At 36.8% G+C, this 16,580-nt stretch overlaps 5 protein-coding genes across 7 annotated transcripts; 3 read left to right on the forward strand and 2 right to left on the reverse strand.

Annotated features, from left to right (window-relative positions):
• The first annotated feature begins 564 nt into the window (after positions 1-564).
• LOC149925156 (histone H1-like) lies at positions 565-1,565 on the forward strand. Its single transcript, XM_090160746.1, has one exon. It carries the CDS (start codon positions 646-648, stop codon positions 1,261-1,263), a length of 618 nt encoding a protein of 205 aa, XP_090016872.1. The 5' UTR covers positions 565-645; the 3' UTR covers positions 1,264-1,565.
• Positions 1,566-3,269: 1,704 nt separating this feature from the next.
• On the forward strand, positions 3,270-3,886 carry LOC149925157 (histone H4). Its single transcript, XM_090159857.1, has one exon. The coding sequence runs from the start codon at positions 3,346-3,348 to the stop codon at positions 3,655-3,657; it is 312 nt and encodes a 103-aa protein (XP_090015983.1). The 5' UTR covers positions 3,270-3,345; the 3' UTR covers positions 3,658-3,886.
• Positions 3,887-4,907: 1,021 nt separating this feature from the next.
• Positions 4,908-5,723, reverse strand: LOC149925158 (histone H2A-like). The gene is made up of 3 exons (XM_090161996.1): positions 5,524-5,723; positions 5,258-5,449; positions 4,908-5,187 (listed from the first exon to the last, which is right to left on the reverse strand). The coding sequence occupies exons 1-3, from the start codon at positions 5,642-5,644 to the stop codon at positions 5,129-5,131; spliced, it is 372 nt and encodes a 123-aa protein (XP_090018122.1). The 5' UTR covers positions 5,645-5,723; the 3' UTR covers positions 4,908-5,128.
• An 836-nt stretch (positions 5,724-6,559) lies between these two features.
• Positions 6,560-12,196, forward strand: LOC149925159 (polypeptide N-acetylgalactosaminyltransferase 1-like). Of its 3 annotated transcripts, none has more exons than XM_090161395.1 (12): positions 6,560-6,899; positions 6,974-7,267; positions 7,331-7,511; positions 7,575-7,747; positions 10,167-10,374; positions 10,437-10,607; positions 10,674-10,791; positions 10,851-11,037; positions 11,111-11,253; positions 11,323-11,439; positions 11,509-11,649; positions 11,789-12,196. In XM_090161395.1, the coding sequence occupies exons 2-12, from the start codon at positions 7,012-7,014 to the stop codon at positions 11,948-11,950; spliced, it is 1,857 nt and encodes a 618-aa protein (XP_090017521.1). In that variant the 5' UTR covers positions 6,560-6,899; positions 6,974-7,011; the 3' UTR covers positions 11,951-12,196. The 3 variants fall into 3 exon arrangements, with proteins under 3 accessions (XP_090017521.1, XP_090017522.1, XP_090017523.1); XM_090161396.1 differs by having other exon boundaries at positions 6,570-6,689; XM_090161397.1 differs by lacking the exons at positions 6,560-6,899; positions 6,974-7,267; positions 7,331-7,511; ... (6 more) ...; positions 11,509-11,649; positions 11,789-12,196 and adding exons at positions 7,771-8,411; positions 8,481-10,052 and having other exon boundaries at positions 10,167-10,192.
• On the reverse strand, positions 12,129-16,233 carry LOC149925160 (activating signal cointegrator 1 complex subunit 2). Its single transcript, XM_090161394.1, has 16 exons — positions 16,134-16,233; positions 15,999-16,047; positions 15,814-15,894; positions 15,542-15,750; positions 15,279-15,486; positions 15,023-15,220; positions 14,641-14,960; positions 14,462-14,569; positions 14,251-14,391; positions 14,070-14,187; positions 13,872-14,009; positions 13,700-13,809; positions 13,484-13,636; positions 13,185-13,415; positions 12,768-12,870; positions 12,129-12,706 (listed from the first exon to the last, which is right to left on the reverse strand). The coding sequence occupies exons 2-16, from the start codon at positions 16,038-16,040 to the stop codon at positions 12,212-12,214; spliced, it is 2,655 nt and encodes an 884-aa protein (XP_090017520.1). The 5' UTR covers positions 16,041-16,047; positions 16,134-16,233; the 3' UTR covers positions 12,129-12,211.
• Positions 16,234-16,580: the final 347 nt, after the last annotated feature.

The following is a 16,580-nucleotide window of genomic DNA, read 5'->3' on the forward strand; positions in this document are numbered from 1 at the left end:
AGTTGAAAATTTCTATCTAGTTTATTTTTCTATAAAACACGATTAAATTTGATTAAAAAATAAATGAATCCGGCTATGGAGGGTAGTGTTATGGCAGTTGGTGTGCTTACATGGGTCTGTTTTATAAATATTTTCTCCCACGTTTCGCGCTTTTAAAAAAAATAAAACTAAAGTGATACGTTAAGATGATTTCAGAGTTTATTTTTAAAGTCTCATTGACTTAATTAAACCGTTAATTGTGGTAAAAATGTTAATTATAATCCTCGTGTGGCATTTTGCTAAGGCGTATCGTTTTGTTTACGCATTTATATAAAATGAACGGCTAAAGCTACGGATACGAAACTTGGCCTACAATAGGCTTAAACTATCGTGATTAAATTAAAATAATTGTCATTATCTTAATTGGTTCCTACGCAAGTTTATTGTGTGTTGATTCGAGTTAGGAAACACATCGCTCGCCGGTTTCGCGGGGCAGAAAGCGCGCTGGGAGACAATTTCGATATGGCGTTTACCGCCGCCTGACTCCTCGAGGTCCGCGCTCTCCTATAAAACCGGAGAGGAGAGAGTGCCGGCTAACCAATTCTGTTCGTTGCTAGACTGACTACAGTTGCGTTTGCTTCCGTTCCGTTAAACTTAGTTATCGAGATGTCCGAAGAAACTGCCGTTGCTACTCCTCCTGCTGCCGCGTCTCCGAAGGCTCCTAGAAGGGGTAAAAAAGCCGCTGGCGTTTCAAAGATCAAGAAGTCCAGGGATGCTCCCGCTCATCCTAAAATCGCTATCATGGTCAACACTTCAATCTCCACTCTCAAGGAACGCGGAGGTTCCTCTCTTCAGGCCATCAAGAAATACATCGCCGCCAACTACAAAGTTGATGTCGAACGCATGTCTCCCTTCATCAAGAAGTATTTGAAGTCCGCCGTTGAGAAAGGAGCTCTTGTCCAGACCAAAGGAAAAGGTGCAACCGGTTCCTTCCGATTGGGCGCTGGAAGCAAGGGTGCCGAGGGTGACAAACCAAAGGTGAAGAAACCAGCAGCCAAGCCTAAAACCGCCGCTAAGAAAGCTGCGCCCAAAGCCAAAAAGACTGTTGAGAAGAAGACCGTCGCCGCTAAGCCTAAGGCCCCTCCTGCCAAGGCTAAGGTAGTGCCTAAATCTCCCAAGAAAATAAAGGCTGCGAAACCTAAGAAGGCGAAGGCCACCAAGCCAAAGTCTCCGAAAGTGAAGAAAGCTAAGGCCCCAGCCAAGAAAGCCGCGGCCAAAAAGTAAATTTTTTCTAAAAAAAAAAAAGAAAAAGTTGAAAAAAAAAACAGCCCTTTTAAGGGCTACCCCATTTTGAGAAACGTTCTCACCGAAAAAATGTATTGTGTTGGTCATCATAAGAGCAGTACCAGGATAGCTGATATAAACTTTTCATTTTAAATGTAAATAGGATATTGTAAATAATGCTTACTATGTAAGCCAGCGGTTTATTTTAAAGAAAGATTTTAGTTGTCATCTGGTGTAAAAATGTTACGGAGAAAATTCATTGTATTTATTACACAGTCATTAAATACATCTTTTTAAATTAATTTCCAATTTGTTATTTCAGTTATTACCGTCCTAAATCCAAGCTTACGTAAATAGTTTACTACCTATTTTACATTTTTCAGTCGTTATTTTTATTCCGAGACTGAGCACGTGGCCTCCCGGTTTATTTTTAAAACCCCCTACGTCATCGTTGGAATCGTCCAATAGGAGTTTATTATGTATTTTCTTCCCCCTGATTGGACACCTTAGCTCTCCTTTTCATTGGCCTATAAAACTGGTTTTCAATCCGCTCGCTGAAAAACTGCACTTTTACCTATGATGCAGCAGTTAACGTTAACATATTTCTAAATTTTGGAGTTTATAGCTATAGTAGATATTTTGACTATAATAAATGTAATTTCAAGCTTCATTTTTTCTCAATAGTTTCATTTCACTTTTAATGTTTAATTAAATATTTACCTTTCATATGAATTATTATCTGCATTTCATATTTAGCTATTCATAAATCAAAATTTTTGTATCCGACCTCCCCCATTTATTGTGAAAACAAACATTAGGTGGTTATTTTCGTCTGTTCTAGGATTTCGGAGTAGGATAAGAAGAGTAATCCTATGTCGTCATTTTACACCAATTCCGAGAGGGCGAATAGTTCGATTTAGGGTAAAAATATTTTCCCATTGAAATAAATTCTGGATAGCAGATAATTTTATCAGTTTTCTCTCTTTGTTTTCTCTTTTTACTGCACTGCTTTTGACAGGGCCGTAACCAGGAGGGGGGGGGGCGCTCGGGCCGTGCCCCCCCTGAAACGTATGGTTCTATGCACAAATTTTTATTTATTTTTTATTTGTTTCCATTGCGTGCCCCCCACTGAAATCAAATCCTGGTTACGGTGCTGGCTTTTGATGAGGAGTAGAAACTTGAAAGAGTAGCCATACTACCACGGAACAAGCGAAATATTATGGAACATAGTAAATATCATCCCTGGAACAAGCCCTAAGATGGCGTCGTATTTCACGTGCAAAATGAATTTTAAGATCCCCCAATTTCAAAATTACATTTCCACGCACGACACTACCTCTACATTATGAGGGCTATTATGCTTGTTTACGTGCTTTTACATGATAAACAATAAACATTCAGTTTTTCCTAGGTTTAAACAATTATATACTGATGAAATGCTTCCACTTACTTTTAATTTAATTAAATAATTAGTAAATTGATTAATTTCTGCAATAATGGCCTAATTTCCGATTATGAATAAGCCGTGGTTGTACAAGTAATTAAAATATCCAACAGATGAATTGAAAGTGAATTATTTTCAGCGTTTTATTGTTTACTTTCAATAACTCAGGAATTAAAAGTGTTGCCTCGTGGAAACTTAATATTAATTTATATTATCAAAAACACCCTCGCATCTTTCTTATTAAAAATATTAATATTGCTTATTAAATACTAAATAATAGTTGTTATTTTTTGGATGTACATATTTCTTCCAAAATACCATTATTGTACGAAATAAAAAATGTTATTTTCTTATTTATTACATATTTATAATTATGTCCGTAAAATTTAATTATCATAAATTATATTTTATTATACATTTTGTTTTGATATTCGCCTATTAAAAAACAAAGGGTACTTTCGTATGCAGCAGCTTTTTATCGCGAAAAATCACCAAACGGATTGAACGACGACTGGTTCTCCTCGGTCCGCGCTCTCAGGCGTATAAATACGCCCGAAACGGCCCAAGCAGTATCAGAATCGTTCTCTCGTTCATAGAGTACCAACGTCCGTTTTCTATCCGTTAACCTATCTTGAGTCATGTCTGGCCGTGGTAAAGGAGGCAAGGGTCTCGGCAAAGGAGGCGCCAAGCGTCATAGGAAAGTTTTGCGAGATAACATCCAGGGAATTACCAAGCCCGCTATTCGTCGTCTGGCTCGCCGTGGTGGTGTCAAACGTATTTCTGGTCTGATCTACGAAGAAACCCGTGGCGTCTTAAAAGTGTTTTTGGAAAACGTTATCCGGGATGCTGTCACCTACACCGAGCACGCCAAGAGGAAGACCGTAACTGCTATGGACGTCGTTTACGCATTGAAACGCCAAGGACGTACCCTCTACGGTTTCGGCGGTTAAAAACATTCAGCCCATCGCCACCAGTTTTTAAACCAAAAGAAAAAACAGCCCTTTTAAGGGCTACCCAAATTATGGATTCAAGGTTTTAACTAAAAATGTATTGGTCATTTGAGGGATGGAACGTCTTTTCATTTCCTTGACATTCATTATTTTGTACTCTTTTTATCTTAAATGGTAAATTATTTATCCAATAAACTTTTATTTTGTACGTTAAAGTACATTTTGTAAATTTGCTTTCTTTCTTTCTATTTAGATAGTTATTACAGCTGATAACAAGAGTTAACTTTTACTAATATTGGGGCAATTCTTTAAGGCTAACTTAAGTAATATTTAACAACGAAAGGAGTAAAATTAACTGCATTTAAAGATTTTTGAAATTGGAGAGATTAATGCAAATCATTACTAGGTTGTTATCTATTAGATTATCTAATAGGCTATGGTAGCATTCAGCTACTAAAATTAGAAAAGTTATTATAGGAACTACTGAAGTCTTAATGTGGGCAGAATTAACACAGAATGTTAGTGATTTAAATTTTGTTATTAAAGTCAGCACAAGGAAGTTACTAGATGACTTGAGCCTAAAATGGTAACTTTGGGCAAAGTGTCAACACGAATTATTAAAAATCTTTAGTCATTTATGAGATTTTCCAAAACATAGGATAAATTTCATTACAATTAGAGGAATATATAGGTTTCAAGTTATATCCAGGGTTCAATAAGGTTGAGTGAGCCTAAATTTAATTCTTTCTTTGTAGATGTCGATGAAAGAAAGGTGAAGTTAAAAAAATTCCGCAAATATAGGAGCTGGTATAATAATCAGCTAGGCTAATATTATCTAAATAATTTCCGGAATTTAAAAACTTGTTCTATAAAAAATATTAATCCAGGGTTCGTACAAAATTTCCCTGACCATTTTTGTAGCATAAATTGATGTTTCGAGTTAAAATCTGGAAAAATATTTATTATGTATCTTCAATACATCTTTCAAAAATTTATTTGCCGGATTTTTTTGGGGTCGTTTTAAAATTCCCTTACTTTTATTTGTACCATTTTAAAATTCCCCAACCATTAGGAATCATTTTCAAATTCCCTGACTTTCCCAGGTCATGTATGAACCCTGTAATCCTTCTGTAAATCAGTTGATGGAATATTGTACAAATTATTTTATACCCTAGCTACATTAATTTATTTAAATTTTTCCCAATTTCCCCGCTTTAAGAGTCTATAGAAATAATGAAGAATACCAAGTATTCAGTTGATAAATAATTTTTAATACCAAATAAGGATGAATATGTACAGTCACCGAATATGAAATCCAAACTTCACACGTATATACAAGTCGATTTAAAAACCAGTTCTTTCAGTTGTAGATTCAAATTTCTTACTATAGACCATAGAAACATCAAAGCGCCTTAATTAAAAATGAGATGTACAGGATGGCTTTATATTTTACAAGCGAGTTAAAACGCTTTTATTTTTTCTCAGTCTTTTTGGGCAACAGAACCGCTTGGATGTTGGGGAGTACACCACCTTTAAATAAATGATAAATTATTTTCTATTCTTACGAATCTAGCGGAATTAATGCAAAGATCGTATTTACCTTGGGCAATAGTGACCCCAGAGAGTAGCTTATTCAATTCTTCGTCATTTCTGATGGCCAGTTGTAAATGTCTGGGAATGATACGGGTTTTTTTGTTATCACGGGCGGCGTTACCAGCCAACTCCAGTACTTCAGCAGCCAGATACTCCAATACCGCCGCCAAATAAACAGGAGCACCAGCTCCAACTCGTTCTATTCATAATATAAAAAAATTATGTTATGTAAATATCTTAAGTTGAATTATTTTAAAACTTATTCCCACATACCAGCGTAATTTCCTTTGCGTAACAGACGATGTATCCTGCCAACAGGAAATTGAAGTCCGGCCCGAGATGACCTAGTCTTTGACTTCGCCTTCACTTTTCCACCTTTACCACGTCCACTCATTTTCACACAAAATTATGAATATCAATACGAAAACGCCGTACTAATCTGAGTACTTGTGAGGAATCTTATTGAACAGAAAAAAGGCCGTCACTCGGTATTTATATGGAAACAGGGGATTGAAAAACGGATCGAGTTGTGATTCGTCAAACCAACGAAATGACGTCACAATCTGGCTTTCCAGCGAATGGTTATTTTAAACAGTTTCGCGATTGGTTGATTTGGCACGGCTACAATCCGTCTCCCCGGATCTGCTCGAATATAAAAGGAAATTTTCTCGGTTTCCTTCATTTAAAGTGGTGATAGCCTGCGCCGCTGTGCGAAGGGCTCTTGATGCACCATACCTTTTTTGTCATTATTCGTAGTTAAACTCTCTCACAGACACTTCGATTAATTAAAAATCTTGCATTGCTAGTTATTTAATTCAACCATTTTCCTCGCGGAACTACAACCATCGATCAGTCAATTCGCCATTATTTTTACATGTAAAATATAAATATTGGTATTAAAGGGCTTGCGAAGAACTGATTAAATGTTAGACTAAACTAAAAATGTGGAAGCTCCGATCAAATATAAGAAAGTTTATACACAAGATAGTGTTAAGTGGTTATTAATACATCTGTTTTTCAAAATTATTCCGCCGTACGCAGTTTTAGAGCCACTGATTTAATCCATTATTTAACTTCGTTGATTTTTAAGGAACTACTTATAAAAGCAATAATTTTAAAAACCTATTGCTTGAAACTTTATAGAGGATTATCATTGTGGCCTTTCGATTTTGCAAGGCTTATTTACACGTTTTCTACGCCTACAATCAGTTTTTTGAACTATGATATAGCATTGTCCAAACATTTTAATTTCAGGGATACGACCATATACCGTTTCTAGTATAACACGTTGAGATTGAAACGAGCTATAGTCATAATTTCGTCTTCATGGTCGAAAGTATTTTACGTCACAGGGGCGGGCACTTTTCCTTCTCAATCTGGTTTTCGCTTGAAACAAAAATTCGGTGGATTCTTTTGGCGATTAAACATTTTATAACTGGGTAGTTTATTTGGATACTAAAATTCCAATTAAAGCGATTTTGGTAGTAATATTTAAATAGTAATTATGTTGAAATATTTGGGAGTAGTTTTACCAAGGGAATTCCTTTAGCCAAAATTACCGCCATATTTAAATGCCCATTCACTATATCTTAAAGCGAAACGACAACCGAGGCTTAGACTACTTAAAAAAAACTCCCGGCATTCAAAATGTTAAGTCAAGACGTTCAAAGATACGAACAATTTGATAGGTTAATTAATTTAGTTACGTTGTTTTTATTTACAGATATTCCGATATCAGATGTGACGAAAAAAGAAAAAATTATGTTCTGCTTTCGCGTTTGCCGTAGACGTTTGCGGTTGACTACGGCGGTCCTATCCCTCCCGGCCCTTATAACGCTAGTCACTCTACTGTTGTACGTAAAATCAAGCGGAAACGTTGAAGATCAAGACGTTATGGTGATGATTCGCAAAACGAACAGGCAAAAGGAGTATATCGACAAGAAGGGAATTCACGTCATTGTGGGTCATTATGTTGGCAACGATTTACCTTGGGAAAGCGGCTCTAATTTAACTCAAGGTATACAAATATCTAGTCATATATAATTTCGTTATAAAATCAATATTTTATCCTTATTTCCAGAACTTCTTGACAGAAATAACTATTCTCCTTTACTCAACGCCGGTGAGAAGGGACAACCGGTTCACATGGGGCCTCATGAAAACTCAAAAATGCACAAATTCTTCAAAATAAATCGCTTTAATATTTTAGCGAGTGATCGGATCGCTCTAAATCGCTCGCTTTTGGACGTCCGTAAAGAAAAGTAAATAAATGGACTGCGATATTTTTGTTATCGGATACAACATATCCTTATTCTTCGTCAAAGGTGTCGCGACTTGAGTTACCCTCCGACCTTTGAACTTCCTGATACAAGTGTCATAATTGTCTTCCATAATGAAGCGTGGTCAACCTTACTACGGACGGTACACAGCGTAATTCAGAGATCACCCCGTCCGTTACTGAAAGAAATCCTTTTGGTGGACGACGCGAGCGACAGAAGTAAGTCATTTTTTTGTAAATAATATTTAAAACAGGTTGCTTTAGCATTGGAATTGGCTTATTAATTAACACTGTCCGATTTCGGGGTTGATTTTGTCGCGAGTATTGATGTTTTTACTTTTGACGTCCTGGATACGAAAGGGGGGAATAAGCGTATTAAATCGTCCAATCCCCTACCAGACGCGCGAACACGTCATGCGCTAGACCTGTTTTTCAGGGCGTCAGAAAGCGTCACGCCTTGCTTCGCGTCTTTGAGTCAGAATCGATCGAATTTTGGGGGAATGTCGTGTTGGCTGGTTTTTATCGTTTAAAAGCTCCTTTGTTAGATTTCTGCGGAAATGTGCTAGATATGTTAATGGTTAAAGATAGCGCTTGTTTTTGATCAATGAATACCCGACAAATAACTAATAATTTAGTGAGGTGAGAAACGTAGGCTAGGATATGTCTAAAAACCCGTCAACCAGGACCGATAAGCAACGTACTTCGAACGCGCCACGGCCAAATAAACATGGCAGTCGTTGGACCACGGATACGAGTGTTTCCTTCATCAAGACGGAGCCGCGGCCGCTCGATGATTCCGAGCAACAGTCCGACTTTAGCGTCATAATAGACGATACCCCCGAAGAATATATGGAAGAAAGGTCACCTTCGGAAATTTTACAAGGTACAACTCGTACTTAATGAAAAAGATAAATAATATTTTATAGCCCTAACAAATTTACTTAATTCTTAGAAAATTCGGAAGATGCCACGCAAATACCCAATAATAATAACAGAGTTAAATTAAAGAATTTCAAAGTGGTAGCTACGAGAATAGAGGAATTGGACGCCGTGGCTGAAGATCTAAACCCTTTTAGTGACGGTCTGCCTCGATTTCAAGATCCGAGAAATGAAAACGCGTCCGATGGTCAGGGCGGAAACTTCGATTTGGGCTTATACAATTCCTTTCTATTCCACGACGACCCCAACCATAGAGCTCAAGTGAATAACGTCTTGTCGGTCACGTATTCGCAAAAAGACTGGGTTTCTTTGTTCTTCACGGAGACTGTGTACGAAATGGTGGAATGCAAGGGTATTTGGGAAACTTACGGCGGTTCGCCCGTAGATGCCAAGATATATCTGGCGCTACTAATTCAAATGGGAGTCACAAAAATGCCCGAATTGGCGTCTTATTGGCAACCGGACCGCATTTTCTACGCGCCTTTGTGGACAAAACACATGAAAATGGATCAGTTTAAAGAAATGATTTTGTGCGACGACGGTGACGAATATTGGAAGACTTTCGCCGAAGCCATCAACGGGTCTTTGGAGGAATTCTGCCATTCCAAAATACAGTACCACGGACGTACTTGGCGCGGGAAAGTTGGCGTACGTCGTTACTTCGATAGTTCAAGAACTAAAGTTGAAGGATCCTTGTACGTTTTGGCTGAAAGCGACGGCATGATCTTGAAAATCTTAATTAAGAATGAGGCGGAAACGCAATCCAACGTGGATGTTATCTTGGAACTCTTAAAAATGGGCTCTGGCTTCGGGAAACTGCTTAACCACGGCGACGTGTACGTCAGCGCCGATCTGATTATACACTCCAAAGACTTATCGTTGAACCGAGCGGTGACAACCGCCAGGGTTAGCAGTAATTGGATGTTCTACGAAGTGGATATTAAACTTGTGGACATCGCCGATCACGTCGGTTGCAAAGAAATCCTGCTGGTTAATTTCTTGAAGAATAGAGATCGCATTGAAGAACTGGATTTCGATAACGTTTTTAGCGTCACCGTTGACTTTGGACCACGATGCCCTACTTGGAACAAGTTGTCGTGGAGTTCCCGAGTTTTGGTGGACGTTATAAATTTAACCGTCAATACCGCGTATTCGCTTAACCGAAGATACAACCGCGAAAGGTCCAGCGAATCGGGAGAAAGTTTGTTGGAGTTCCGACACGATTTCGTCAAGTTGCTTCTGGAAGAAACGAACGATCGCTGTCTCAATTCCGCTAACAACCAACTCATTAGTATCGTTTCTATGGACAGTAATCGTCTGGCCATCAAAGTCAGACGCGAAATGACCGTAACCACATGTGACGTAAACAGCGTTAATATCAAATCCAGCCTACATCAGCTAATTCCAATTATCTCGAATAAACCGCGTCCTCGGCGAAGATGCAAAAGGTGCTACAAGAACGGCGTTCGTAAAGAAACTGGTTACATGTGTTCCGCTTGTCCTGGTCAATACTCGCTCTGCAAAGACTGTCTACCTCATCATATCGCTGAACTTTCAGCTATACAGCTAGTTAATTATTGAACTTGTAAATATTATGAGTTAAATATTAAATTTATTTTTCAATTTTGATCCGTTGTTATTCTCACCTATTCTTTCGTTTTTGTATTTACTATACAAAAAAGTTTCTTTTTCTTTCCAGAGTTTCTTAAAAAGCCATTGGAAGACTACGTTAGAACCTTACCTGTTCCTGTTAAAGTTATTCGGTCGGGTAACCGAACTGGTCTCATTCGAGCTCGGTTATTAGGCTGGAAACAGGCAACCGGTCAGGTTTTAACGTTTCTGGATGCGCATTGCGAATGCTCGCCTGGATGGTTGGAGCCTTTGCTAGCTAGGATAGCCCAAAATAAGTATTGGTCGTATATCATTTAATCGATACTGAAAATTAACATTAACGGGGTATTTTACAAAGAACGAGAGTCGTATGTCCCGTAATCGATATCATACACGATGAAACATTCGCTTATATCAAGAGCTTCGAACTTCACTGGGGTGCCTTCAACTGGGAACTTCATTTTCGCTGGTTTCCCATTGGTGAAAAAGAGTTGTGGAAACGTCACGGCGATGTCACGGTACCGTTTAAGTACGTTTTAGGTCCAAAATGGTACCATAGAACAGTGCTAATTTCTGTCTGCCCTCCAAAACAAAGGACGCCAGTGATGGCTGGTGGATTATTTGCCATTCATAAGAAATACTTTGAAGAGATGGGGACCTACGACGATGGGATGGATATCTGGGGAGGTGAAAATTTGGAAATGTCCTTCAGGGTGTGTATTAACCATCGTGTATATCCTCAAGATCAATATAGGAAGTATTGAGTTTTTAGGTTTGGCAATGCGGAGGGTCGATAGAGATTATCCCATGCTCACACGTGGGACACGTTTTTCGGCGTTCGTCACCCTATAAGTTCCCCGGAAAGGGTGGAATTGGGTCCATACTATACAGAAACCTAGCCAGAGTGGCGGAAGTGTGGATGGACGAATACAAAGAATTCTTTTATACTATGAACTACGGTTGGTACCATTATATTCCAGATCTGGTTTCCGTTACTAGACTAACATGCAATATAATATCTTTTACTTAAAGAGGCGGCCAAAGTTCGTTCGACGTTGAACGTGACTTCGCGAATTAAATTACGAGAAAAGTTAAAGTGCCAAAGTTTTAAGTGGTATCTCGATAAAGTATGGCCAGAACATTTTCTACCTACTGAAAATAGGTTTTTTGGAAAGGCAAGTCTTTTGCGAAGGTTCAAGGGTTTAATTTGATATATTCTTAACCAGGTTTCGTTATATTATTAGGTAAGGAACGAAAAAACTGGGAAATGCATCAATAGGCCTCTAAGCAAAACAGGAATGAGACAAACAGTGGGAAAAATTCCGCTTAAGGATTGCGTAATTGAAGTTTACCCCCAACAGGTAACAAAAACCACCCGGGTTTACAATTGAGTTCATTTTTCGCGTTGTTAAAAAGTAAAATCCTTATAGTGTATGGTATACACAAGAGATGGTAGGGTTATGTCTGATGAGTCAGCTTGCCTGGATTCTCCAGAGGGCAAAGAGGACACAAACGTCGTGATGCTCGCCTGCATCGAAATAAAACGTCAAAATTGGAAGTATGATCCATGGGTATGATTTCATTTTGTTTTTAACATCCCAGAGTTAAACGCTATAATTGTCCATTGACGAATTGTAGATGATTGGTAGGGTTTAAAGTAAAATATAAAAAATATTGACCAGGGATGTCTATTTTGATTTAAATTAATAGAAGAAAACATTCCGACACGTCTTGTCTGATTTGTGTTTGGACCTTCCCAGCAAACACAGTCCAGAGGGATTGACCTTACAAAAGTGCAATGGTGGTTCTTCCCAAGAATGGATTTTGGAACCTGTCGAATGGATGCCGTTCGAATGGAAGAAACGATCTTGAAACGATATATGCCTCTAATAATATATACCAATTTAAAAATTGCCATGACATGTGAAGAGTCGTAACACATACTTTAGCCTGGTTGTAGAAACAGGGTTAACATAATGTATTTATTAAATCAGGTCACAGACTAACGCTGATGGCTGTGATATTTTATATTCTAAATAGAATAAGATCATTGCCACTTTATAAACCTTTTTAATTTGTAATTTACTAGGAATTTTAAATAAAAAACACAAATATGTACATTAGCCAGTTATTTCAAGTTGGTATCATTCCACGATTACGTTTACGGTCTGACTGAGCTTTACGGTTGTGATTACCGTACGCACCTTTATGCTGCTCTTTAGATTTACGGGCGTTCAATGTTTTATCATCTTGTCCTTGACCCTTAGGTTTACCTTTAACGTTGGTGTATTCTTTCTTAGGCCTAAATTCGCGGGTGTTGTTATCCGCACTTGAGGTTTCGCCATTCGCAGACCTAGATTCATTCTCAGTTCTTGAAGTGGACCCTTGTTCATATTTTGAACTCGTTCGATCATATTTCGAATTAAATGTCCTCGAATTGCCTCCCTGACCATATCTCGAACTACCCCCTTGATTGTATCTTGAATTAGATGCTCTTGAACTGTCCTCTTGATCATATCTTGAACTAGAGGCTTTTGAACTGGATCTTTGGTCATATTTTGTACTCGCACCTTGTTCAGAACGTGAACTGGAAGACTGTGTAGAGTTAGTTGCATTTTGCTGGCCAGCCTTGAAAAGATACCAAAATTTAATAAAAAATTAAGCCACAAACACAATGTTAAATATATACCGGGATATGATTAGGGTTAGGTGGTATTTCATCTTCCTCTTGTTCATCCTCCTCGTCTTCGACGTAATCTTTGGGCCTCAAAACTCTAGGTATTGTGAATTTCCTAATAGACACAAGATAAAAACAAAATAGTAGTTGAATTTATTCTACTCAAGAATTGAAGGAAGAAAACCAATAAATTTTGAGTTGCACCAAAAAATTAATTTTGTCAACACTAAATGTTTCACATGTTCTTATGTGAAAATGCCGATTTTATAATTCAATTACAAATTATCATTGTATCAACTGAAGACGATGCAGGTACACCACGAAGTGTTGACCAAATAAATATTTGTTTTAACAACCAAAATTAAGGTTTTTTTCGTACATTATGCTGAAGACAAAAATGATTTAGTTCAGAATTAATAATCTACAAACCTTCCTAAATCAATATCATCTGCTCGAGGATCATTGGCCCAAGCTGATGTTGTCATATCGTCGTATGTATCATCATATTCATCCTCATAGTTATATGGCAAGACAACGTCATCTTGATATCCTGCGACTCTCTCCGACACTGTAACTTCGTACCTCTTATATGTTTCTTTCACAGCTAGCACATCTTTCTTGTCATCCAGCAAAGATGTCACATCTCTATAATCCGTTTTCCTAATATTTTCAGATATTAAATTAATAAATATTTTAATTGAATGGTTTGGTGACCCATGTAAGCTTACTTTCCCTTGTGAATTTTACTACGATCAATTTCGTTTCTTGAAAAAACATCTAATTCATCGCCATCAAATATATTTTTCCTTCCTGGTGCTAAATCTGAGAAGGTAGGTTTATTTTTGGCAAATGAGGACTTATCTTTGGGTCTTACACTGGGACTGCAACAAATAATAATTATATGAAACCATTAACTTATTCTTTTGAGTTTCAGTTGAACTTACCCATACGTTGATGTATTGCGGTCTAAGCTGTCTAGGCAACTGGGAAGGCTATTATCAAGTAGCGCGCTAATAACTTGCTCATGTTCGAAGTTGAAGTATTCCAGGCAAGCCTTAATATACACAAAAATTACTATTAAATTATACAAAAATTTTATATAGCATTCCATAGTACTTGGATAAATCCTTGGCCCAAATTTGGGAAAACATCCAAGACAGTAAATATCAAAGATTCTAGTTCGATTCCATTCACATCACCACCAGTTGCACCTTCCAAGTTAGAGTAGCTACTCGTTTCTTGCAAAAATTTATCCTAAAAGTGAAATTAATGACTATTTGAAAAGAATTTGGGTAAAAATATAAAATTTTGTACCAAGTGTTTAGTTTCACAGTCTTTTTTGGTTTCAAAATACAAACTAGGTTCTTTAATGTCACTTTTACCCATAATAGAATAAATACTACTTTGAATGAATGACGTCCTAGTTTCATCCCTTCAAAAGAAACGAGTAATATAAATAAACAAGTAAAATTAATTCTAAGAAAAATTTACTCACAATTCAGTTTGGGTTTGTGAAATCATATCCAAATCCTCTTCGAAAGGATAATTAGTCTCGTAATCACAGATAAAGCTCTTGTAATTTAAACAAGTTGACGTAATTTGTAGGAAACTTTCAACATATTCCTCTCCTTTAGAACTGGAAAATATTGAATAAGTTCATCTAATTTTAATTAATTATCAATCTCAATTTTAAAAAAGTCCTTTACTTCAATTCTAAAATTGGTTGTAAACACGAACTAAAAATAATATCACGGAACATTTTTAAGACAGCTGCTCTCGCTTGATCAATTAGGTGTAATAATTTCTTTGAAATTCTGAAAAAAGTTTAAGCAATTTTCGTCAAACCATTTAGATAATAATTTTATAATATCTTGTTGATATATACATTGATAATTTAGGTTCCTGTTCCATTACTTTCAGATAATCTACGAAAATATTGAATACTGACTCGTAAAATAGAGCGATTCTAAGTTCAAAGTTATGCAAATGGAAGATTTGGCATCCAGCTGGAAAAACATCGATAAAGGCACTAATGGTGATCATGGTATCAGCTATGTGAGACACCAATTCTTGAACCTCTTGGAATTCAAGGTTAGAAGGCATTTTATGTTTCTCTACTCTCATGATGGGTGAATGTAATTCGAACAAATTGTCCATTTTGATTTTATTTTTGAGGGAAAGCCTCTCTTCTACCTTTTCAAATACCTAAAAGGGATGAATAAATTTATTAGCTAAACGCAAATATTAAGTGACTAGATTTATTTTACCAGAAAAAATCCTTCGATATTCATCGATAAATCTTCATAATACAAAGGTTGCACCGTAAAAATATTGTTGATCATTTTAGACAGGAGAGCTCTGTTTTCTTTGCCATATACAATACACAAGTTCATTAATGTAGGAATGTCAAAGATATATTGGTCGTAGATCAACTCGCCAAAAGAGGTTGGAGAAATATGAGCTTTCTGTGAGAATAATAGCTTTAACTTTTATCTCATATCGCGTAAAATTGCACGTCCATACCTTAGATTCTTTATAAGTTGACATTCTTAAGAATATCATAAAGATATGTTTATGTACTTCCTGCCAAGCTGCGCAAATGGGTTTCCAATTAGGAGGCATGTCATTGTTTTGAAAGACATTATTCAAGTCGTAATGTCTCGGCCCATTTTGAAGGTAGGAATGAATACAGCCATGGACATTATCATCATAAGCGACTTGAGACCAAAACCTACATATTTGAGGCTAAGATTAGTGTGTTTTTAAATTTATAGATTTTATATTACCTGTGATGAGGTAATTTGAGTAGCCAATGTAGGTCCTCTATTAGGTAAGATGTCATTTGTAACCATTCTTCGAGAGTTGCGTCAGCAAACTCCGCCAACTTTCCCACTACTGGTGGTCCTTTTTCACCTTGCTGCTTTGAATCTTGGGATGTCCATAATGGTGGGGGATTATACGGAACAAACAGGCGACTTTCGGAAAAACCAATATGCTAAAAATGTTTATCATAAATTAGAAAGGAATTATTTATTTATAATTATGAGATTGAACATACAAGGGCGGGCACATTTTTAAGTTTCCCCTGTTTATTTTTAACTTCCAACTTTAATTCATCCAAAGGAAGAGCGAGGAATTCCTATACAAACATGACAAATAACATAAGGGTAGTAAAACTTGGAAACTAATTTGTAATTTAAAAGCGTCAATTTTTAGGGATTATCAATATACAAAAAGATTTACTTTAGAATTTCGTCTCTGGTTAGGGTTTGTCCCTTCAGCCATATCTTAGCTTTTCAATAAATTTAAATATAAAATTTTGACCAAATCAGAAACGTAAGGACGATTTACACAAAATTGAGTATAATTATGCAACACAGCTTCCACGACGTCTGCAATCTTGTATGTCACTTTTGACCGCAAGAAGCGCTAGCTACTGTCGGTAATTTCCCCGCGGTTTTCGACCAGACTTACCAAAAAATCCCCTCTGTACACCAGTTTAGGGAATCAATGCGATACTGGGCTGATTAAAGTTTTTGAAGGAAAGGAACATTATTTTTACTTTTGAAAGGAGTTTTCAATAGGCATTGATACCAATGTGCGAGCTTCATAATCCATCGATAATGTTTTTTTTTAACATGTCCTATAACTATCGACATAAGTAACATAATAACAATAACAAAAGTCTTATCAGACTTTTGACAATAAGTATGACCCTTCCTATTGTTTTAATGCTAATTTCCTGACCGATTATGAAACAGTGTTCCCAAAATACCACTTTTTTCGAATATTGGTAAATAATTTTAGATATGCTAAATAATGGTA

This window comes from Leiobunum rupestre, chromosome 10 (assembly GCF_980474605.1).
Source record: "Leiobunum rupestre chromosome 10, qqLeiRupe1.1.hap1, whole genome shotgun sequence".
NCBI lineage: Eukaryota > Metazoa > Arthropoda > Arachnida > Opiliones > Sclerosomatidae > Leiobunum > Leiobunum rupestre.